This window comes from Meriones unguiculatus, chromosome 9 (genome assembly GCF_030254825.1).
Source record: "Meriones unguiculatus strain TT.TT164.6M chromosome 9, Bangor_MerUng_6.1, whole genome shotgun sequence".
Classification (NCBI taxonomy): domain Eukaryota; kingdom Metazoa; phylum Chordata; class Mammalia; order Rodentia; family Muridae; genus Meriones; species Meriones unguiculatus.
In genome coordinates this window covers 9958014-9982566 of record NC_083357.1, presented here as the reverse complement: position 1 = coordinate 9982566, position 24553 = coordinate 9958014, and the positions used below count along the sequence as shown (strand labels likewise).

The 24553-nt window shown below is 39.2% G+C and overlaps 1 protein-coding gene and 1 non-coding gene across 2 annotated transcripts; both read left to right on the top strand.

Annotated features, from left to right (window-relative positions):
* Positions 1–40: 40 nt before the first annotated feature.
* On the top strand, positions 41–24501 carry LOC110551272 (mitochondrial import inner membrane translocase subunit Tim23). The gene is made up of 7 exons (XM_021641754.2): positions 41–300; positions 2485–2543; positions 9202–9295; positions 9515–9599; positions 11935–11993; positions 14396–14506; positions 23981–24501. The coding sequence occupies exons 1-7, from the start codon at positions 195–197 to the stop codon at positions 24094–24096; spliced, it is 630 nt and encodes a 209-aa protein (XP_021497429.1). The 5' UTR covers positions 41–194; the 3' UTR covers positions 24097–24501.
* LOC132656671 (small nucleolar RNA SNORA74) lies at positions 11288–11483 on the top strand. The gene has a single exon (XR_009594387.1). It is a non-coding gene; the product is annotated as a small nucleolar RNA SNORA74 (small nucleolar RNA).
* Positions 24502–24553: the final 52 nt, after the last annotated feature.

Here is a 24553-nt window from a genome sequence, read left to right as displayed (position 1 = left end):
TTCCGACTTCCGGGCCGTACACGGCCGCAAAGCGGAAGTGTGGTGCTTAACGGGAGCCGGCGCCCGGAAGGTCAGCGTGTGAAGGTGGCAGTAGCAACGCGGGTCTTCCCGCTGTTGCTGTGGGGGCCACGGCCGAGCGCACGACCTCGGCCTGAGGTGGTGGTGGGGAGCCCACCGCGGTTTGCTGCGACGGCATGGAGGGTGGCGGAGGAGGCGGCAACAAAACCACCGGCGGGTTAGCTGGCTTCTTCGGAGCGGGAGGAGCGGGTTACTCGCACGCTGATTTGGCCGGCGTCCCGCGTGAGTATCGGGCCTAGCTTGCTCCCCATTCTTACTGCTTCCCGGGACAGCTAGAAATGTGAGCGTCCTCTGTCTCTTTTCCTGCTCGCCTTCACAATGTTCGACGCCAGTTTCAAGACTGAACGAACTTTGGGGGCCGTAGATCGCCGGGAAGCCAGTTAATGACCCAATTTCGGAAGGAAACACAAAATGTCTTCCTTGAGTACCCCATCCCTTCTTTTCTCTCACACACTTTCCTCTGCGCTTGACCCTGGATTAGGAGGCCCTAGTTCTGGAAATAAACATTCCAAATAACAAGCCCGTTGATTTTTTTTTTCCCCCCCACGGGGTCTTTAAATTTTTCTAAATTCTAATTGTCGGTTAGGCGAAACCATTTTTTTGAGACAAGAAACCAGAAGGAGCTGGAAAATGAGCTAAAACTTTAAGAGATTTCTAAACAAAAAAGTCAAACAAATTTTGAAAGGGAAATAAACATACCCGAGGTTACGGAGGCATGAATATGCTGTCTTTTGGCACTCAATCAGGCTTTTAAGGTTTGGTAATTATGGATATTCATCTGGATAAGTAGAACTTGGGCTTAAAGATAATAAGGAATTGATAGTGAGTAGCCCTTGCTAAAGTCAGTGTTTCTTCTTGATAACCCTTGTGGTATTTCTCGAAACTCTTTATACTTAAGAACATAAAGAAAGCTCTTCGATGACCCTAATGTCTGTTGTCAAAACTGAATCCAGAACACAGTTTGTGTGCATCTTAGGAGTTCTCAGTTGCATGAAATGAAGGGCACTACTTACTGTGACAAAGTTTAGTGCCTTTATGGTGTATACATACTAGTGAGTGAGCCAAATAACATTAACAACATTGCAGTTAGTGATAGATGTCATGAAGGAAATAACAATGACCCTGAGATGATGGAGGTAGAAACTACTTGAGAACAGATCAGGGAAAACAACTTGAGAGTTGACATTTGACCAGAATTTAGCAACAAATGTTTGAGAGACAGAACGAACTTGACATGTTTTTTGAATAGCTATTGGGTCTGTGTGTCTTTAGAGTTGCAAGAGAGTGGACTGATAAAAGATTATAATAGCAGAGAGGTAGGAAACAGCAGCAAGTACAAGCTTTTATAAGCAAGGGTAAGGGGTTTGGCTTTGATCTAAGAGTAGATGGAAGCCATTAGGGCTGATTTCCTAGTTTCTACAGAGAAAGCAAATTAGTGAGAGACCATGATATGGGATGTCTGCACTAGGTTGCTGGGTTTAACAATTGAAAAACTGAAATAACAGGACTTAGAATTGATGAACTTGAGTCATGCTTAGTTCATACATTTGTGAACAATCAACTGAGATACAGAAGGACCCAAGTCTTTGACAATTTTTCTTGCTAGATTATTTTGTTTTCAAAGTTGGTAGATTTAAAGTTTAACCTGAAAGGTTGTATGTTCTTTTCCATTAAGTTTCATCCCTGTGGTTAAAAACGAGGATTCTCCTTGTGATAATAAAGAGATTCTGTTAGCAAAATTGTCAGCATTGTGATTTGAAGGAACTACTTTGATTTACTTTTCCACAGTCAAAGGCCCAGCCCAAACCATTGTTCTCCTTGAAAGACTGTCTATTCTTACAGTTTGCTTGCTTGTCATGCTAGTTAAAGAAACTGCTTCTATATATGGTCTGGTAGAGTTGGTGGGTATGAGCACTTTCTGCCAAGCCTGCTGACATGTTGGATCCCTAGAACCAGACTGTTAAATGGAATGGGCTCCAGTGGGATCTCCACATGCACATGAGCGTGCACAGACACACAAACTCATGAGTAAATAAATAAATGTTTAAAAAAATTGAAGCTGGGCTTGGTGGTGCATGTCTGTTATTCCTGCACTGGGGAGGCAAAGGCAGGCAGATTGAGGCCAGCCTGGTCTACAAAGCAAGTCCAGGGCAGGCTACACAGAAAAACCCTGTCTTGAAAAAAGCCAAAAAATAATAAAAATAAACCAAAACAGAAATAACTAGCCTGAGCTAATTTTCTGGGGGTTTCATGATTTAGTCTGTTAGTGCCAGTCTCTTATGCAAATGTAGGGCATCAGTACAAGACCTAGTTCCTAAAGAAAATTTACCTTTGAATTTCATGCTTAGTCTTGAAGTAGCTCAAGAAATTTTGTTGCAATGTGACTTTTTTTTTTTTTTAATCTAGTAACTGGTATGAACCCCCTGTCTCCATATTTAAATGTGGATCCACGCTATCTCATTCAGGTAAGTAAGATAAGTGTAAAGAAAAGAATCACAGTAAAGGTAATCTTTGTTTTAAAACTAATAATTGTCAAAACTTGAAAAACCGCTGTTTGGATATTTAAAGGAAATGAAGTTGATTTAACATCTAAAACTAAATATTTTATAGCATTTCTATGTATAATAAAGCAGGAAAGGAAAAATACAGGATAGAAGCCATATGATTACCTCAGTAGATAGAGAAAAAAAGTATTTGGTTAAGTCGCAACAGAATTGAACTTTGCTTTTTATTAACTGACATCTACAGAATATCCATGGCTAATAAAAGACTAAATAGACTCCTCGAGATCAGGAGCAGTAAAGGTATTTCCACTCTCTTTACTTCTCAGACAGTTTAGCCAGCGTAACAAAAGAATAAAGACTTAGTGTTGTGTGCCTTTAAGTTCAGTACTTATGAGGCAGGTAGAACTCTTGAGTTTGAGGCCACATAATAAGACACTCTTTTAAAAAGAGAGGGAGCTACACATTGGTGACACACACCTTTGATCCCGGCACAAGGGAGGTAGAAACAGGCCACTTTTGAGTTGAGGCCAGCCTGGTCTGCAGAGCAAGTTTCAGGACAGCCAGGACTGTACAGAGAAACCCTGTCTGGAAAAGGGTAAAGGGGGGGGGGGGAGAAATGGTATCTAGATTGAAAAAGAATTTAAAATGTTTGCCAATGATGCAATAATCTTAACTACAGTAATTTGAAGAAAAGCAAACCTGTTAAAATTAATAAATGAATTTAGCAGAGTTGTAGAATGTAAGACCTACAGACATAAATTAGTCTTGTTTCTTTACAGTAGCAATTAGGGAAATAGTTTGGGGGGGTTGTTTTTGGTGTTTTGTGGGGTTTTTTTGTTTGTTTACAGTTAGCATAAAAAGTTCCAGGACAGCCAGAACTATTAAAGACCCTGTCTTAAAAAAAATTAATAAATAATAGACATTCCATCATTTTGGAGAGTTTAGCATTGGTAAAATGGCTATACTTTCCAAACTGACCTACGTTTGATAGTGCAGTTCCTATCAAAATCCGAAGGGTATTGGGAGGAGTTGAAATTGTTCGTTCCCAGAATTCATGTAGTAGTTCAAAACAGATAGAACTGATAGTTTTGAAAAGAAATGAATCCGATGATTTCTCAGCTGAGAACTTACTACTACCTCTACTTTCTAAGAAATGTGTGAATCAGTGCAATAAAATTGAGACCAGAAATCAGCTGTCACTTTAGTTACAGTTAGTTTTTCAACAGGGAAGCCAAGGCAGTTAAGACAGGAAAATAGTTCTTTTTCCAGATTATATTGGACAACTAGAGTGAATATGCAAAAGAGTTAAGTTGTACCCAATTTCACACCATATGCAGTGTTAACTCAGATCAAACAGATGACGTTGTAAGCCTCTTGAATAAATCATAGGTATCAACAGTTGTGATTAAGTTAGAAACTGGGTCTTAGATGGCCTGCTAAAAGTACAAGTAATAAAAAGAAAAAATGACAGTTGAATTTAGTAAAATTTTTTTTTTTTTTGGTATGTACTTAGGACAGTATCATCAAGAAAGGGACAAGAGGCAGGTATAGTGTTGCATGCCTTTAATCCAAGCACGGAATAGGCAAAAGTAGGTGGATCTCTGTGAGTGCGAGGCCAGCCTGGACTACAAAATTTAGTCCAGGACAGCTGGAGCTATACAGAGAAACCCTGTTGGTGGGGAAAGAATCGGTTAGAAAATTGCATTGAATCTGAATAGACATGTCTTCATGAAATCATACAAATGTCCAATAATCATATTAATTAAATGTAAGCACAAATGAGGTGCCACTTCACATACACCAAAATATAGATACTATATTGGGAGACTAGCCAGTTGCTAGTAAGAATGTCAAATGATACATGTGCTAAGCCAGGTATGTGGTGCACACCTGTAATCCTAGTACTCAGAAAGTGGGGATCCAGGGGACCCTTAGCCGCATAGTCATCTTGAGAGTGATGAGCTTGAGATTTCTTTTTTGGACGTGGAGTGAGGTCTCACTGTGTAGATCAGGCTGGCATTGAATTCACAGAGATATTCCTGCTTGTGTCTTCCAAGTGCTGGGATTAAAAATGTTTGCCACCATTCCTGGCTGAGCTTTAGATTCTTGAGAATTGTCCTGTCTCAGAAAAGGAAAAAGAGAGAGAACTGCTTCAAAAGGTCTGGCATTTTCTAACACTATGAGAAACAGTTATGACCTGGTAGTTTTAAATACAAATTCAACTTGAAGATTATAGGCATCTTAAACCTATCTTTATATGAGGCATCATTTGTAGTTTCTCTTACTAGTCACTTTTCATTCTAGGTTTCATTTCTCTTCTGTCAGCAACACAAGATTAAGACCATCTCAGAATATCTCCCCTGTATGCAGTTTGTTAATCTTGTTTGTATGTGAATTACTGTACACTGTCCTCAACCCATGTGGTGTTTACTGTGGTTGATACTGCTGAAGAGTGAGTGAGTTGGTGCTCTTGCTTGTCTTTTTTATTTCCAATTTTTAATTAGTGGTCTATTTCTGAATTCCAGAGTAATTATTTACCTTTTCTGGCCAAATCGGACATTTCTAAAAACAAGAGGTTAGAAGTAATTTAAAAATTAGGTCATGAGTTGAAAAGTCAGGAAGCATCACTGATATACAAAACTATCAAATAGAATTTTTTATTGTCTATCAGACTTTTTTTTTTTTTTTTTGTAGTGAGACTATGTGGTAGTTTGATCGAAAATGGCCCCATAAGCTCATAAGGAGTGACACTGATAGGTGATACGGCCTTGTTGGAGGAAGTGTGTCACTAGAGGTGGGTTTTGAGGTCTCAGATGCACAAACCAGACCTCATGTACTTTCCTCCTGCTGTGTACCAATCCAGATGTAGAACTCTTAGCTATTTCACTAGCACCATGTGGGCGGTGCTTCCTGTCATGACAATGATGGACTAAACCTCTGAACTGTAAGCTAGCCCCAGTTGAATGTTTTCCTTTATAAGAGTTGCCATGTTCATGGTGTCTCTTCACAGCAGGGAAATCCTAACTAACATATTAGTTGGTACTAGGGACTGGGGTATTGCTCTGATAGGCCTGACTGTGCTTTTGTTTGGAGGAATGTAGATCTTGGGACTTTGGGTTAGGAAAGCAATGCAGTACTGAAAGCATGGCTTAATATGCTATACTAGTGAGAGAATGAGAGACAGTAGTGCTGAGAGTGAATTGAATTGTGGAGGTCCAGCTCAAACGGTTTCACAGACAGCATTAGAATGTGGCCTAGAGGCTGTTACTGTGATATTTTGGCAAAGAATATGGTTACTTTATGCCCTTTCCCAAAATACCTGCCTGAAGCTAAGTTGAAAATTTATGGATTAACAGCTTTGGCAGAGGAAATTTCCAGACAGATTAGTATTGACTGTGTTGCTTGATTATTAGTGACCATGCTTACACAGATTTACAGTGAAAAGGAGCAAGGAAACTTTTCAAAATGTACCATTTGAGGAGAAAAGGGTACCAGAAAGTGGAGCTAAGTCCTGTGTTCATGGAGATAAAGAGATTAAAGACTATCCTGATGTTAAATGGAATAAAGGAAATGGTTACCTCAGGATAAGATCCCACACAGCTAAGCTTGTACCTTGTGAAAGGAGTTTAAAAGTTTAAAGCCAATGTAGTGATACATGCCTTTAATCCCAGCACTCTGGAGACAGAGGCAAGTGAATCACTGAGTCCAAGGCTGTCCTGGTCTAAGGGAGTTCAGAAACAGCAAAGACAATAAAAGGAACCATCAAAAACAGAAAGTCGGTGAGGATGTAGTTAAACAAGGTGCTATGTTCCAGCCCCAGCAAGCAGCCAAACTTGACAGCTTTGGCCATGTGATTTGGGCTTAGAGTCAAGGATAGAAGAAAGGGGTTATGGAACCTCCCTTGACTGAGGAAAGCCACTGAGGCCAGGTATGTGTCAGGAGTGTCCCTTCATAGAAGCACAGAGAAGACATATCATAAAGATGAAGCCTGGATTGCCTTGGATACTACAAAATGTTGGAGTTGCCAGAACTGTGGGATACCTGCTGAGGAAAGCTGCTAACAGGGAGTGAAATCAGCCCGAGAAAGAAGTGTGTTGCAGTCAACAAAGCTGAAAGGAGTTAGAGATCTGAAGAGCATTTTGACATCAGACATTGAAATGCAGAGTTTGGAGTTTGCCTACCTGGTTTTTGGCCTTGCTTTGGTTCAGTATTTCTCTGTGCTGCCTTTTAGAATTTTAATGTATATCCTGTTTCATTGTATGTTAGAAGTATGTGATCTGCTTTTTCATTTTGATTTTACAGGGAATTACAGTTAAGAGATTGCTTGAATCTCAGAACTTTGGACTTTTAAGCAATGTTGAGGCTGTTAATGACTATAGGGACTTTCCAAGTGGGACTAAATGCATTTTGTATCACATTATACCTATGTGGGGCCCAGGGAGTATAATAGTTTGAATGAAAATGGCTCCATAGGCTCATAGGTAGTAGCACTGCTAGGAGGTGTGGCCTTGTTGGAGGAAGTGTGTCACTAGAGGCAGGCTTTGAGGTCTAAAATGCTCAAACTGGGCCTATTGTAACTTTTTTTCCCTCTGTCTGCCAATCCAGATGTAGAACTCTCAGCTACTTCTCTGGCACCATGTCTGCCTATGTTCCACCTTGCTTATAAAAGAAAGCATTTAATTGGGAACTTTCCTACGGTTTCAGGGGTTTTTAGTCTGTTATCATGGCAGGAAGCATACAGACATAGCATTGGAGCTGTAGCTGAGAGTTGTACATCTTGATCCATAGACAGCAGGCACAGAAAAAGATATTGGGCCTGGTGTGGACTTTCTGAACTATCAAAGCCCACTCCAGCTACTCCAACAAGGTTATGCATCATAATCCTTCCAAACAGTTCCACTGGGAGCTAAGCACGCAAATATATGAGCTTATGGGGATCATTTTCGTTGAAATCTCATTTGGCAGAAATAAAAAGTGTTCTTCATAAACGTATATTGGTTTCATCATTTGCTTCCTAGAAACTGTTGGGGTTTCTAAAAATAATTTCTTTAGGGACTGGAGAGGTGGCTCAGCAAAAAAAGAGTGCTGACATTCTGTTATTGCAGAGGACTTGGGTACCATTCCCAGAACCCACATGGTGTCTCACAGCTGTCTGTAACTCCAGTTTCAGGGAATCGAAATCCGTCTTCTGGTATCCTTGAACACAGGCATCCGTGTGCTTCACATACATACATACATACATTCAGACAAAACACTCATACACATAAAATAAATCTAAGGGAGAAAGTATATTAGCTCTTTAAAAGTGAACATTTTAAAGTGGTTGAGGTACATTCGGAATTTGTGTATGCATGCATTTGCTAGAAGTTCTACAGCTGTCTGAAGTTAATCAAAGAAGTTACATACCTCTGTGCAGTTTGGAGTTATTGGTTGGAAGGACTAGAGTACTTACAAAGCCTTGAGTTTTGAAGAACTGAGAACAAACAAGAAGATCCTACAAGTTGTAATCTGTGCACTTGGCACATGGATACACAACAATCAGGAGTTCAAGATCCAGCTACATAGCAAGTTCAGGACTACTTGAGGTCCTGTCTGTAAAAGAGAGGGAAGTTACTGAGGGGGTAATTTGTACTTGTATAATCTAAGCTGTTCTTTATTTGCTTCCAGACAAATAGTCAACTAGTTCACATTAGTTTTCAGTATTTCTTTCTTTGGGGTCAATGTTTCTAAATACTGGTACTGTTGCTTAAAGTTTATCATTAAAGCAGATTATATACAACCCTGTCATATTTACACTATGAAAAAAGTAAAGTTCTGAATGAGAATTCAGTATGTTATATTCATGTCACTCTCTCTGGCTTCCTAGAGAAACAGAATTTATAGGGTAGGGTGAATCTACATGTGTATATATATATATATATATAAAGGTAATTTATTAGAATGGCATACAGGCTGTGGTCTAGCTCATCCAACAATGGCTCTCTACCAATAAAAGGTACAAGAAGAATCCAGTAGTTGTTCAGTCCACAAGGCTGGATGTCTCAGCTGGTCTTAAATATGTGCCAAAATATCGAAGAAGGATATAATGCCAGTGAAGGAATGGGCTTGTTAGGAAAAGCAAGTTTCCTTCCATACCCTTTATATAGGCTGCCAGAAGGTGTGACAGATTAAAGGTGAATCTTCTCACTTCTAAAAATCCAAATTAAAAATTACTCTTCCCACTTCAAATGATTTAATTTGAAAGAAAAAATTCCTCACAAGGGTGGCCAGCATCTTGGGTTAGTTCCACATATAGTCAAGCTGACACCAAGAATAGTCATCATGTCACTTTTGATTTATGAGCTAGCTATTAATGCAGATAATTTAATTTTTGTTTGAATAAGATAGCTGAGTTTGCATTAATTTGATTGTTTGCTTATTTCAAAACTACTTTGAAAAGTTGAAGGAACCTGTAATCCAAGCACTTGAGAGGCTAAGGCAGGATAATTTTGAGTTCCAGGCCAGCCTAGGCTACATAATGGGGCCCTGTCTCATAAACTAAAAGAGGAAGAAAGTGATAGCTGTCCAAGTACTGTGTCTTCAGGTAACACTCATCTTGGTTTTCCTTTTTGCTCTTTAGGATACTGATGAGTTTATTTTGCCAACTGGAGCTAATAAAACCCGAGGCAGATTTGAACTAGCTTTCTTTACCATTGGAGGATGTTGCATGACAGGTGGGCAGTTTTTTGTTTTTGTTTTTTAAATCAAAGTAGTTTATGGTGTTTAAAGTGAAAAAATATCTGGAATATTGTTTTCAATTTTTAAAACATATCACATTTTTATTATATAAAAAAGAAAAAAGCAAACAAGAAGTATTTTTAACGTAATTCTGTTGTTGTTGTTGTTGTTGTTGTTGTTGTTGTTGTTGTTGAATTGTTATTCACCACCACCAGGAGCTGCATTTGGGGCAATGAATGGTCTTCGTCTAGGACTGAAGGAAACCCAGAGCATGGCCTGGTCCAAACCAAGAAATGTACAGTAAGTATGCTGTGATGTTTGCACATTAACTGTTTTTGGTGATTACCACCTTATGGTAATAACATGTTTAAATAATTAACATTACCTCCCCCCAATCTTTTTTTCTCCTTCTTTAATATTTGGTTTGAACTGTCTTTCTAAAACATGAGGAACTAGGTTAGTGTGTCTTTGCAGATGGAGTAGCGTTACCGAGGAGTAAATTTTGGGTTGGTGTCCTCATTCAGCTGATACTACCCCAACCTGATTTCTTGGCTTAAGTGTTCTGTTCTCCACACTTACATGACATGCTTTTTAAACTGCTGAGATGCTAATGGGGAATTTCAGTTGTTTGGAGACCTGTAGCATTAGCGTGCTTGGTGATGAGTTAGGTTTATCAGCTTCTTGCTGGCATGCTTCAATTAAGTGGGGAGGGACAGAAACTCTTAAATAAGACTTCTAGAACTCAAAGATCATTATTGTGTATGTGTGTACATGTGTGCAGGTGTCCACATGTGTGGGGATGGGTACATATGAAGGCCAAAAGTCAGCCCTACAGTGTCTTTCTCAGGAGCTGGTGGCCTTACCAATTGAGCCTTCTGCTCAGTCCCTGGTGGTGAGCACACTGAGCTCTGAACTGCGAGTGTATTGTTCCGCCAGAAGGTGGCAGCAGACATGCTGGATAGACTTAGAAAACCTTCGAGCCTGGCCAGTGCTTTCCTGTTACTACATGCATTCTTGTACTAACAATTCAATATCTATAGTATGAGAAGCTAAAATAGTGTAAAAAATACCTGTGAACCCTAACTCTTCTACAACAACCATCAGCCATGGCCAGTCATACTCAGTTTCTCCTCTTGCATTATTTTGAAACAAATCCCCAAACAATATTAAATATGAATTTACAAGTAGAAAATCTCTTAGAAAAGATACTATACTTCATTTTTGAAAACAATAGCAATATAATCTTTCCAGTTTTTTCATATTGGAAAGCAGCATTTAGTAATAGAAAAAGGTGGAATCTATTTATGGTTGTGAGCCTAGCCTTTAACGGCTGAGCCATCTCTCCAGCCCAAAAGGTGGAATCTATAACTAAACACATTCTGTATAGCTTCATAATCCCAGTTTAATTATTTAATATTTTGTGATCTTGAGTAAGCTTTCTCTACTTTCTGCCTTGCAGAGTTGTGAAAGGTGATAAAAAGTGAGAAGTAGGGTCTGGAGAGATGGCTCATAGGTTAAGGACACTGGCTGCTCTTGCAGAGGTCCTGAGTATTCCCAGCAACCACAAGGTGGCTCACAATCATATGTAAAAGATCTGGTGCCCTCTTCTTATATGCAGGTGTACATGCAGAGAGAACATTGTATACATGATAAATAAATAAACCTTTAACAAAAACATTTTTTAAAAAGTGAGAAGTAAATAAAGGTTCACAAAATGGAAGTATGCAGCCAGATTGTATTCCAAAGAGTTTTACCATTTTTTAGTTGTATCACCAATGTAATAATGAAAATTATAACAAGTTTGGAAGCTTGTAATAAGATTTTAAAATCATGTGCTAAGTTGATGTGTTAGTAAATATATAACATAACTAATCAGAAAATATTTTTCCATAGCCATTACTAGCTTTTTAAACAACATTTGAAAAGCAAACACTTTTTTGTTGCTATGGATCTTTAAGTTGTTATTGTTTGCGATTGTATTTTGTATTTCCAGTAGTAGTCAGCCATCCCAGACACATTCCTGTGATGGTGTTACACTGCTGGGAGAGTAACGTGTGGTCTTCACCTGGTTGCCTTGTCACTGTTTTGGTGGCTGTGACTCTGGTGGAAGATGGAACTTTGCTTCCTTGAGAGTGTGCTAAGCATTCACTTTGACTGCTTAGTTCTAGTGTGGGAGCAGACAGTGCTTTCTCCATGGGCTCCAGTCATGAAGGTGCTCCTTTCTCTTCGGTTCTGCCCTGCATTCTGTACCCCCAAGGCCTTTCATAGATTCTACTTAAGGTTCTGAAAGTAATCAAAGCAATTTGTCACAGTTACAGTGACATTGTTTTATACAGGTCAATTTGTAAAATACATTTCAGGCTGCTCTTCAAGGTCTTTGTGTGTTTAATCTGTCTTGAATGATTTTATGTTTATTAAAGACTTTTCTGCAGTAGTTGCCCACGGTGTTGGAAATTTTTATCGTAACCCTCATTTATATAAAGTAACAACCATATTTTTTTAAATATGGGGTAAAGCTACAAAAAACATTGAGGCTTGGATCTAGGTGTTTTATATAGCTACTATTATGGCTTATAAGACTACTAGAGAAATGGTGGATCCTAAATACATTTTTTTTCTCATTTTTCCCTGGTAGGATTTTGAATATGGTGACTAGGCAAGGGGCACTTTGGGCTAATACTCTAGGTTCTCTGGGTAAGTATAAATCTTGTTCCATGAATCTTCTCTATTTTTGAGACAAGGTGTCATCTAGCTCAGTCTGGTCTCAAACTTGTTATGTAGTTGAGGAGAAACTTGGAATTCTGATCCTCCTGGTCCCACCTTCCAAGTTATGAAATTACAGTGTGCACTGGGGAACAAACTTCAGGGCTTCAGGCATGCTGGGTGAACATTTCTCCATTGGGCCACATTCCTACTGGTAAGTCATTCATGCAAAAAAAGAATGTATCATGAACAATTTGGTCAACCAAGATTCTGGTTTTAGGCTAAACAATTAACATTTAAATCTACTCTGCTAAGTATTGTAAGCCGTCATCTGTGAAAAGACTTGTAAATGCTACCTTACTTGTCCAAATAGTATGCCAAGTAAAATCCTGTTTTAAACTAAATGATGTCCAAGGCATTGGGCTGTAAATGCTAAGGAAGGTTCAAAGTCCTATAGTGAGACGTGACAGCTCAGGGCAGACCTTTTACTTTGTGTTCCCAATAGCCTGTTGAGTAGTCAGTCCATCAGTAGGTGTCCAGGACCTGAATGGCGGGGCTACAGTAGGTCTTTGTAGATAAAGAAAGCATTTACAGTTACAGACCACGGCTAACTTAATGGTGCTTAGTCAGAACCCGGTGCTTTCATGACATACTGTCATGAGTAGTTTGTTCTTTTAATTGTTATTGATTTTTAACTACTTGTACATATACCTTACCTTCTGAGGTTTGCATAATTTGGAGACAAGCTGAACTTCTACTTCTTTTTTTCTGTTTGTAACAGATTGAGTAAGGAAAAATAGAGACAAACTTAAAAAGACAAAAGGCCTTTATTGTAACTTAGTAAAAGTCCTACCTTGCTGTGAAATTTGTAAGCAGTACACAGTACATTTTCAAACCAGAAAGCCAAATTCACAATTTGTATTCTGACAAATGGCGGCTTTGATGTTCTATGTCTTCAATGTGGAAGCAGCCCCTACAGAAGTTATGTTTTTCTGTTAATTGCTTATTATACCCAGGAAACTCCACAATCTCTGCCTACCTTTTAATTTACTTAATTGTTAGCCCTGAAAAACCACTCTGGTGGGTACCATGTTTTTTCATTGTATTGTTATTTGACTGGTCAAAATGTTATATATATATGATCATTTTCAGTTAAATATGTCTAACAAAAAGACTAGCTTTCATAAAAGTATAGAAGTTCCATAACAGACAAAAGGTTAGCCTGAGCTCTTAGAATGTTGAAAAGGCAAATGCAGCTATGTTTGGTTTTGGGGTTTTTTTGTTTTGTTTTGTTTTGTTTTGTTTTTTTTTTTTGAGCCAGGGTCTTCCTTTAGTTTTAGCTGGCCTGCAACTTACTATCTGGCCACAGGCATGGAACACAGAGACATCTACTTGCCTCTGCGTCTGCCTCTGCTCCTAGAGTACTGGGATTAAAAATGTGTAATACCCATGTAGCTATGATTTTGAAAAATGGTACAAAAGCAATATAATGCATATTGTGCCTGATAGACATAGGTAAAGTACATGTACGGGTTTGTCTGAAGGTTGTATAAAACTAAAGGGTTTTGTAATATGTGAGAGTCAGACCTCAAATTCTTTTATTAATACTGTGTGGAGGGTTTTTGTTGTTTTGGAGAGAAGGTGACAGGACCTTTCTCTTTGTACCCCTGGATGGACTGGATCTTGCTATGTAGACTAGCCGTCCTGTAACTCAAAGAGATCTGTCTTTTTCTGCTTCATGAGTGCTAGGATTAAAGGTGTGTGTCACTGTTGGCTATATTATTTTACTATAGTAGAAATATATAGGTGTTTTTAAAAAAACAGTATCATCGCTTCTCGGCCTTTTGGCTAAGATCAAGTGTAAAAAACAGTATCAATGACATAAGCAAAAAAAAATGAATTTTTTTTCATGGACTCTGCAGTAATACTTTCTAGTAATAACATTTATTCTGCATCTTCCCAACCTCTTCTTTGCATAACCAGTCAGTTTTATGCTATTGCACACATATACCTGGTGTATGTAGCGGTGAATGTAGGTCTTCTTGGCTTTCTGTTGTGTGTATGTTTTGAGACAGGGTTTCTCTGTGTAGCCCTGGTTGTCCTGAAGCTGAAGACCAGGCTGGCCTTGAACTCAGAAATCCTCCTGCCTCTGCCTCCCTATTCCCGGGATTAAAGGCGTGCACCACCATTGCCTAGTATCTTCTTTCCTTTTATGTGACTGTGGTATTCTGTATTCTGGATCAGTGCAGTGTCTCGGTGGACATTTTGTTTGTTAGATTTGTCTTTAGTAGGAAATAGCAGTATTCCTGTGATGGTTCTGTCTGTCTTTGGGTGTAGCTACCTAATACCATTACTGTACTAAATTTGATCACTGATGTCTGTTTCTGCCTTAGCTTTGCTCTATAGTGCATTTGGTGTTATCATCGAGAAAACACGGGGTGCAGAAGATGACCTCAACACAGTAGCAGCCGGAACGATGACGGGAATGTTGTATAAATGTACAGGTAGGCGGTACTGAATGGAGAAGTGAAATAAGGTTTTTATCTGTAATTAATGTGTGATAGTCAGAGGAAATTACACACACACACACACACACACACACACACGGGGAAGGAGGGAGGGACAGACAGACCTTATGGTTATTGAGGTTTTTTTATTTCTTGATAGCAGGGTTTCATGTTGGAGGCCTTGACCTCACCATCCTGCCTTACTCTCCCGAGTACTGGGATTACTGGCATATGCTCCACTATGTCCAGCTGTTTTTGTCCCTCCCCCAGCTCCTGGCAATCTCATACTCTCTGCCTTTGCTAACTCATATATGTGGAACAAGACAGTTTTTAAGCTATAACCACATTGCCTCTAGGATGGAGAAATAAGGGAATTTTTAGAAAAGGGAGGGCTAATAGTTGAGCTGGGGCCTGAACAATGGACTGAATTTCGAGTGTATCTGTTAATCATATGATACCATGAGAATGGCGTAGGACACAAGTCTGGAAGTGTTTTAGTTTTGGAATATAGGAAGCTGGAGTGAGAAGTTTAAATTTAGGTAAAAAGTCATCAAAGATTTAAACAAAGAAGTACTAGACGTAGGCTGGAGAGATGACTCCGCAGTTAAGAGCACTTGGCTTCTCTTCCAAAGGACCTGGGTTTGAGTCTCAGCACACACAAGGTGACTCACAGCCATCTCCAGCTCCAGTCCGAGGGGATCCAATGCCCTCTTCTGGCCTCTGCACCCCTTTTATAAAGTGTTTTGTTTTATGTCTCCCAGTGATTTTTGGTCATTGGGGCAATTTTTCTGTAGATGCTGCTTTTATGTATGTGAGAGATGTGGGAGAACTCTGTTTAGACCTTGTGAAAGTTTTTGAAAGGAAAGTATCAGCTCAGACCCTCGTGGCCAAGTTCTTAGCAAAAAGGACATTTAATTGCCCCAGAGGGAAGAAAATAAGAGACAAAGATAGGAAATAAAGGATGAGGGCAAAGAAGAAGGGAATGTGGGAAAGGGAAGATAGGTGATTGTTCTGGAGCACGAAAGACTGCCTCTGGATAGAGAGGAGACAGACAGTGCCCGTAGACAAATAGTGGTTTATAAAGGTAAAGGGGAAACCTGTGTTAGGATAAGATATTTAATTTTAATTGGCCTTGTTAATTTGGTGAGCCAAAGGGGGCTTCTGATTGCTGCACTTGAATACTTTGATACCTGGACCTTTTTCATCAGCCAGGGAGGAGGAAGCAGCCATATAAGAGAATAGACCTTGTTGTCAACTCATTTAAGGATCTTTCTTTTTTTTTTTTTTTTCTTTTTTTTCTTTTTCTTTTTTTGACGTTTACGTTCCTTAGAATGCTCTTTCCAAATGTTTTTTACAAATTGTCATATGTCAGTCTTTGTTTATATATGGCTTTCTTGAGATACATAAAGTTCTGTGCTGCAGAATAAATTACTGACAGCCAGATTACTTAAGCACAAAATGCTCCTATTAAACATGGTAGTAACTATTGCCAAAGTGACCTTTGAAGCCTGTATATCATTACCAATTTAAAGTATCATCTACCGTATTTTTTAAGCTGTATTTCTATTGTTTTTAATTATGTGTGGGTTGGTGCCTGCATGTGAGGGTGTGCACGTGGAGGACAGAGATGTTGGAATCCCCAAAGCTGAAGCTACAGGATGTTGTGGGTTGCCCAGTGTAGGTGCTAGGACTCTAACCCATTCTTTGGAAAAGAACCACGGGAGTGTTCTTAATTACTGAGCCTTGTCTCCAGCCCTACATTGTTTTGAAAAGAATGCCAATTAGTGAAAGTTAGTTTTTGTTGTTACTGGTTTGATTTAGTTTTTGAAAGAATGTCTCACTCACTCTACCTGGCTTCAAATGTGTCAGGAATCACCACAGCCTCTTCCTGACTGCTGGGATAATATAAGCCAAAAATAGTGTCTTGTGTCTCGCTTTGTTTTTCTCCCTGGTTGGTGGTGAGATTGAGCACCCTGTGATACTGCCGTTGTACTTTCTCTGAAGCCCTTTCTCCTTCCCTGCTGGGTGTGCCTTCAATTACTTGATGAAACCTTTTCAACATTATGGCAATTTGGTTTTTACATCTTCTTTGTAAAATTTTGCATAATTTTAAGCTGGGCTTGTGACACTAACTGTAATCCATTTTTATACAACTACTGTCTAAGGATACTGAAATAGGATTACAAATTCAAGACCAGTCTGGACAATTTCTTTATTGAGACCCTCCTTTAAAAAGTAATAATAAAAGCCAGGCAGTGGTGGTGCACACCTTTAATCTCAGCGCTCTGGAGGCAGAGGCAAGCAGATCTCTGTGAGAGTTCAAGGCCAGCCTGGTCTAGGGCAGCCAAGACTACACAGAGAAACCCTGTCTCAAAAAAACAAACAAACAAAAAGTAATGCTAGGATCAAGGTATTGCTCTTGGGTAGAATGCTTGCCCATCATTAGTGAAACTCTAGGTTCAAGTTCCAATGCCTTGGGGAAAAGAAAAAAATCTTGTTGATACTTAAAATGGCAGTAATAGAAAAAGTCACCAGGAGATCCTTTGGAATGTGCATTTGAATTCTTCTGTAGATCTGACATTCACTTTTGAGAACCCTGATGGTACTTGCTAAATTTGAATATCCTTTTACTAACTTTAATTTTATAAACTGACATTGTTGTGGAAAGCTCAGACTAATGCATTAACAGAGAAAGAAGGATCAAAACATTGGCTTCTTCAACCTTATTTCCCAATTACATGTTATTATCCCACTCTAAGATGCTTGTTGATACCAAAACAGCAGCTGTTCTTACGATAGAATGTAATCCTGATTGAATGCATTCATGTGGACTCTTAACTCAAATCCTTTGGAAAAATTACATAAACATTAGGCTAAATTAATATCACGAAATGCCTCCTCCTCCTTTCTTCTTCTTCTTCTTCTTCACTCTAAAAGTGTCTAAACTCTCTTCCAAATCCTTGAGTCTTGAAAATTACAATTATGTTTTGTTCTGCCATCCAAAGTTTGTCTCTGTAGTCTATCCTCTTGAGTTTTCCTTTAAACCAGAAATTAAGAAAAGGAACTGGTTTGCTTTTGTTGGAATGGCCTCAGTTGTTGCGATTGTGGGTTGTTGTACTATTACCGGGTTCCACAATTGCAGTTGCTCAATTTCAAGATTGGCGATTCTTGCCACTTGACATAGAATTTTATTGTCTTACAAAATCAGATTTAGTACATTTTTAGCTTCAGGGTTACCAGCAAACAGGAACTGGCATGGTGCTGGTGCCCTCACCTTGTTTGAGATGAGGACTGTATGGGAGATCCCACACTCCTCTTCTAGAAACAACTCCTACTTCAAGCTATTTGCATCATGTGTAGTTGATTTTGCGTTTTATATAAAGGCTCCTATTTTAAAATTTAAAGCCTAGTGTGGTGGTTCATGCATGTGATTCCACCAGTAGCTACCCCAGGCATTGGTGTAATACTCGGGTTATAGACTTGGAGTAGAGGCTTCTGCTACTATGCCTAGTTTATACAGTGCTAGGGGTTGAACTCAAGGATTCAACATTCTATGCAACTACTCTACCTGAGCTTCATCCCCAGGTCCCTGGAGCTCTGTTTCTGTATCTTTGCCTGTATAAATAAAATTCCAGCTGCAGTCCATTTTCAATATAGAAAACTGCTCTTATTCTCAGATGTCTCAGGAAAATGTGGATTTTATGATTCTGTGGAAGCTTTATCTTAGGTCTGTGCATTGTGGTACGACTGCTATTTGGAATGGATGAACTACTAGAACCCAGAATAATAATAATGCACGGTAAAGCAGTAAAAGAAAAGCATATTTCAGAGGCATATAGAACATATGTGGTTAGTTAAGCTGTTTAAAACAAAAGTGTGGGGACTGGAGAGATGGCTCAGTGGTTAAGAGCACTGTCTGTTCTTCCTAAAGACCCAGGTTCAATTCCCAGCACCCACATAGCAGCTTAACAACTGTCTGTAACTCCAATTCCAAGGGATTTGACACCTTCATGCTAATGCACATAAAATAAAAATAAATAAGTAAATAAATATGTAAATAAATAAAACAAAAGTACACTAATAGTGAATTCATCTATTGAATCTGGATGTGATAGTTAACCACTTTAAAGATTATGATGCATGGCTCTCAGTGGGTAAAAGCACTTGCTGCTGAACCAAGTGACCTAAAATGGAATCTTTGGGATGTACCTGGTGAAGGAAAGAACCAACCTACAAGTGGCCCTCTGACCTCTGCATAAGCCATGGCACATGTACATTGCACACACAGATATGCACAATAAATAATATTTTGGGGTTGTTTGTTTGTGGAGGTTTGGTTTTTGTTTGTTTTTTTGTTGTTTTGTTTTTCTTTTGGGGGGTTTTGGTTGGTTGGTTGGGTTTTTTTGGGGGGGGTGTTTTGTTTTGTTTTTTGTTTTTGTTTGTTTATTTGGTTGGTTTGGTTTGGTTTGGTTTTTCAAGACAGGGTTTCTTGGGTGTAACAGCTCTGGCTATCCTAAATTTGCTTTGTAGACAGGGCCAGCCTCAAACTCACAGTGATCCACCTGCCTCTGCCTCCCCGAGTGCTGTGATTAAAGGCATATGCTACCAAGCTCGCCTGTAAATTAAGGAACATGATACATCTTAATAAAAGGAATTACAATAGAATTTGTTAGGGGGACCCAACCCTTGTGGCATTGATTTGTGTATTTATTTTCTCTGTGTGTATCTGCACATCTTATGCTCATGTCGGAGCACTTGAAGGTCAGAAAATGATTTCAGTAAGTTGGTTTTCTCTTTCTACCATTTGAGTCCTAAGAATTGATCTCTAGTTGTCAGGCTTGGAGGCAAGCACCTCTACCAACTGAGACAATCTTGCTGACCTGATTTGTGTTTGAATGTTGTTTAGTATACCCATGTTCGTAACATTTATTCACAATTCCCGAAGATAAAAGTAACCCACGTATGGGTGAATGAATCTGCAATAAACTTTTATTAAGCATTTACAGTTTATAAGGCAAGGGAATGCTGACATACACAATAGTGTGGTTGAACTGAGAACATTGTGCTGAGTAAGCTAAGACAATCATAAAAGGACAAATACTGGGAGAATACTTACGTGAGGTATGTAGAATAGTCAAAATCATTAAGATAAAACAGTAAAGGGACAGGAAATGAGTTACTGTTTAATAGTTTCAGTTTTGCAAGATGAAAAATTTTCCAAATGTATATATTGTTAAAAAAATAACACCATATGGGGCTAACTAGAGAAATGGCTCAGTGGTGAAGAACACTTGCAAAGGATCTGGGTTTGATTCCTAACACGTACATCGGTTATCTTAACAGCTGCCTGTAAGTAGCTCCAGGGGGACCTGACACCTCTGGCCTTTTGACTGTACCTGTATGGGGTAGGATACTATACCGAGGGTACACGTGTGGGCGCACACAATTGAAAGTAATAGAAATACTTGCTATTTAAAAAAAATCCATGCAAATATATTATCACCAGGCTGTATGTTACATGCGTGTTCCACAATTTTATTTACCTTTTAATTGCTGGTAGGTATACATGCTAAGCATGGACTCTACCACTGAGCAACACCCTTAGCCACTGTATCACTTTTGGTGGGAAGGAAGTGAGGATGAAATCTCTTGTACAGGCCGGCCCCAAACTTCCTATGTGGCCAAGGATGACTTTAAACTGCTGATCATCCTCAACTACTAGAATGCTGGAGTTCCAGTATGCACTACCATACTAGCTGTATGTTGTTGCATGACTTCGTTTAACGCTGCTGCTAGTTCACACTGCCAGCTGAAGTATACCCCAGCCTCTTTACCCCAGTTTTTTATATAGTTTTAAACAAAACTTCCCAAAGCCTGAAAATCAATGTAAATTAATTTGTTCCTCTAAAGCAGGAGCCATAGTACTGCTGACAACTAAAACATGTATCTTTTATAAACTAATTACATTTTAAGTGGTTGTAAAAGTGCCTATATAATGGTCTTTTACCTTCAGAGCCGAAAATATTTAGTATCTGGCTCTTTTGAAGAAAGATTGGCTATTCTCTGTTCTAAACTGACATTTTAAGGAATTAGTTCTGCTACTAGCCAGTTTCTGTATCCAGAAACAAGGCACTTAAGTGTTCTGACTCTTGTTTCCTATGTTTGGAAAATGTAATACTTAGCCTGTCTGCTTAGAAGAACTGTAAGCAACCAGAAGATCAGAAGTAAAACAGAAACACAAATCTTGTGTTTGTTTTCCTTCATGGAGATTGAACGTTGGCTTTCTTTACTTTGTTGTTAGCAAGTGTATGTGCTGCCAATGTCCTGTTCGTAGCCTGACAATTGCTCAGTTTTAACAAAATCTAAAGCAGGGCCCTGAGTAGGGGTTTTTGTTGTTTGTTTTTTTGTTGTTGTTGTTGTTGTTTTGTTTTGTTTCCAAGACAGGGTATCTCTGTGTAGCCTTAGCTGTCCTGGACTCACTTTGTAGACCTGGCTGCCCTCAAACTCATAGAGATCCATCTGCCTTTGACTCCCTGAAGTGCTGGGATTACAGGCGTGCTCCACCATGTCTGACTGGTCTTTAATTTTTTTATTATTGTTGTTTGGGGTTTTTGTTGTTGTTTAGCAACCACTTAATAAAACCTAAAATTAAAGAGTTCAAAATTAGAATGTGGTAGTATATGGCTTTAACCCCAGCATTTGGGAGGCATAGGCTGGCAGTTTGAGGCCAACCTGGTTTACATAGTGAGTTCCTAGTGTCTCAAAAAAGGAAAAAGAAGAAATTGAGAACTTGACTGCTGTGTGTGTGATAAATGACTGTTCTTAAGCTAGGATCAAGTGTGTGGTTCATACATGCTGCCTTCTTACAGATAGTTTCTTTCCCCTACCTTTAAAGAATGAATGTTACTGGTTTGAAAATGAGTGCTCTCTGGGGACTCAGTTATTTTAAGACACACTTGATATGTACTGGTATCCAGAAGAACTTAAAGTCTTATAGGCCTGGGTGAAGTTTGTAACCCCTAATACATATGGTAAAGAACACCCCCAAAGTATACTGTTACTTGAAATCTGAGAAATATTATGGAATTTCTGTTGTGCAAAGGCCAAACAGAAACCATATTTTTAGAGCACATGGTCAGTTGGCAGAAATGATTTGCAGCAGTTCTTTCCAAACCAGTGCCTGGACATCCATGTGGCTACACCTCAGTGAATAGACAGCATTTTGGATCTCCGAGGCCTTGGGGTAGTGGTTAAGAGGCAGTTTGTACAAATTAAATGTTTGGTCATTGATATAGTTACTGGCCATTACCTGCCCTCTGTCATTTCTCTACTAACTGGCAAGAGCACCTTGACCTTTCCTTTGTTTTATCTTGATTCCAAGTAGGATTGTATTTTGGTTTCGTGCTTAAAAGAATCATTACATCCAGTTTAAGTCTAATAACTGAGGTTTATCTTGTAGGCACCTTTATTCTTCCTTGTGTGTTTATTTCAATTTTATGATTTTGTTCTAATTAAAGTTCATGCGTTTTCTTGACTTACAAGTCAGAGGCACAAGATTGATCCTAATTAAACTAATCGGATTAAATTGACAAAATAAGTATATTTCCCAAATTTTATAGTTCCTAACCCACACTGAATGGTTGTAACTTCAAGTTCAGTGTTACATTCCTAGTACAGTAAAGATGGCAGAAATAGGAACTTAGAGATGCCTCACATTTATTTAAACATTTTATTATTTATGTGTACGTATGTTGTGCCTGCGTGTGGGTATATGTACCATGTGTGCGCCTGTGAGCCACCACCATGTAGGTGTCGGGAATTGAACCCAGGTCCCCTAAAAGCAGCCAGGGCTCATAACTGATACAAGCCATATTTCCAACCTCCCATTTATCCTTTTTGTGGGGTTTTGTCTTGTGTTTTTGATCCCTATTTCACACATGTCAAAGCTGCTTGAGATGCCTGCAGTTTCTGAAAGAGATAATTATGACATTTCAGAGTGGAGGCCTAAGAACCTAAATAGGTCAGCTATCAGAAGCCTTCAGGCAGAGACTCTGGAGGGGAGTGGCCCATTATCAGCTGAAGCCACCCACTAAGACACTTACTGCAGAAAAGGCTTAGTTGTGGTGTTCTTACAGAACATTGTTACTGAAATGACAAGGCCATTGTTACTGGCCTCAAGCTCAGGAGCCTCTGATAGATCAGCCTCTTCACTGTAGGATCAGTGCACGTGTCCTTTTCTTTTTTTCCTTTATTTTTCTCTACCAAGGCACATGTAGAGATTAGAGAACAGTAGTGTTTCAGAGTCCACTGTGTGGGATGTGAAAACCAAACTCAAGGCAGGTACCTTTACCCACTGAGCCATCTCCCTGGGCCCCTTACCTTTGTTTTGGTTTCTCAGGACAGGGTTTCTTTGTGTGGCCTTGGCTGTCCTGGACTTGCTTTTGTGGACCAGGCTGATCTCGAACTCACAGAGATCCGCCTGCCTATGTCTCCTTTGAATGCTGGGATTACCTTTGTCTTTTAAAAACATGACTCAGACACTTGTCAGTTCCCTGAAATTTGTGGTGCCGATTTATTTGTGGAGCTGCAAGGCAGTACCTCAGCCCTTCAAGTTTCTTTGGGAAATTATATTCTGGTAGAGTTTCTTTCCTTTCTCTGCTATATAAAAATTAGTAAGCAATTATAATCATATGTTATTGGGCCATTTCCTATTTTAAACTTCTAGGCCACTTCCTCTTAATTGACTTGGGGCTATTTTCAAACATTTCAGATTAATCGGTAATCTTTTCCCACGTGAAAACTTGTTTTAGTTGACAAGTACAGATAGCCCAAAGTCTAATCCTGAATTCTTTCTCAACCAGTCTGTTAATGCTGTCAGTGTTGTGTCAGACATACCAGTGCAAAATGTGTGTGTATGTTGAGGGGTACTGTCCTATCAGTATTATCAGTACTGACTCAAGGCTTGCCTACTTCTTTTACCTCTGCTTCTTGAGTCCTCAGATATTTGAAGGACCTGCCCAGGGTCTGAATGGTGACAATACTATTTACACATAGTATGTTCACTTTGTTTTCAGTCTTAAATCCATTGACAGTGCTAATGATTTTAACTCTTCCGACCAGCATAGAATGACTGATCTGTTTGAATGTCAATGTTTTAACCAGAGTTGCTGTGATTACAGGTTGGATTGGAGGAAGCCACATCCTTAGTCTTGAGGGTCTTGGGAACAAGTCATGACAAATACAAAGAAGTTGCCAGTTTTAAAATAAATGTGTATTATGCTGAGAAATTAGCTCCTAAATGTAACATTGGTTTGAAACTTCCCTCCTGCTTGGATTAGAGTATTTAACAGAGGAGTTTCTCTATGATATCTTTATTTTATAGCACTTTTATCCCATTTTTAGTACATTTTTCTACCCTCTACTGCTAGGTCATGAGATGTATAAGGTTCGTTGTTTTCCTTCTCTCCTCAGGTGGTCTTCGAGGAATAGCACGCGGTGGCCTGGCCGGACTGACACTCACCAGTGTCTATGCACTGTATAACAACTGGGAGCACATGAAAGGTTCCCTGCTCCAACAGTCACTCTGAAGATTTTTGCCACCTTAGGAATGGGGAACACTTCACGGTCATCCTGATCAATTAATAAGTCAGTCTGGAGTTGCTTCCTCTCTTGTACCTACAATTACTTTGAACAATTGGAGACTCTGATTTGCTGTGACAAAGATCATGGATGATTAGCCTGGACTACACTACTGGCCCTTAAGTGAGTGGAAGCCAACCCCTTTGGTGGCTCACCGAGTATGTTTTCTTCTCCTTTGGAGATGAGCTTGCACCTGTTTTCTTTCCTGCCCCCAAACTGGAAAAACCACTTGCTCTCCAAATTCAGGCCCTAGTTATTTTCAACACTTATCACCATGTTTATTCATTTAAAAATCTAAAACTTATGTTGCCCTGTATTCCAAATAAAGGGTGAAAATAGAACCAAAGTCATAATTCCAGCATAAAACTCATTATCTCCATGTAATAACATCTAGGTGGGTAGAGA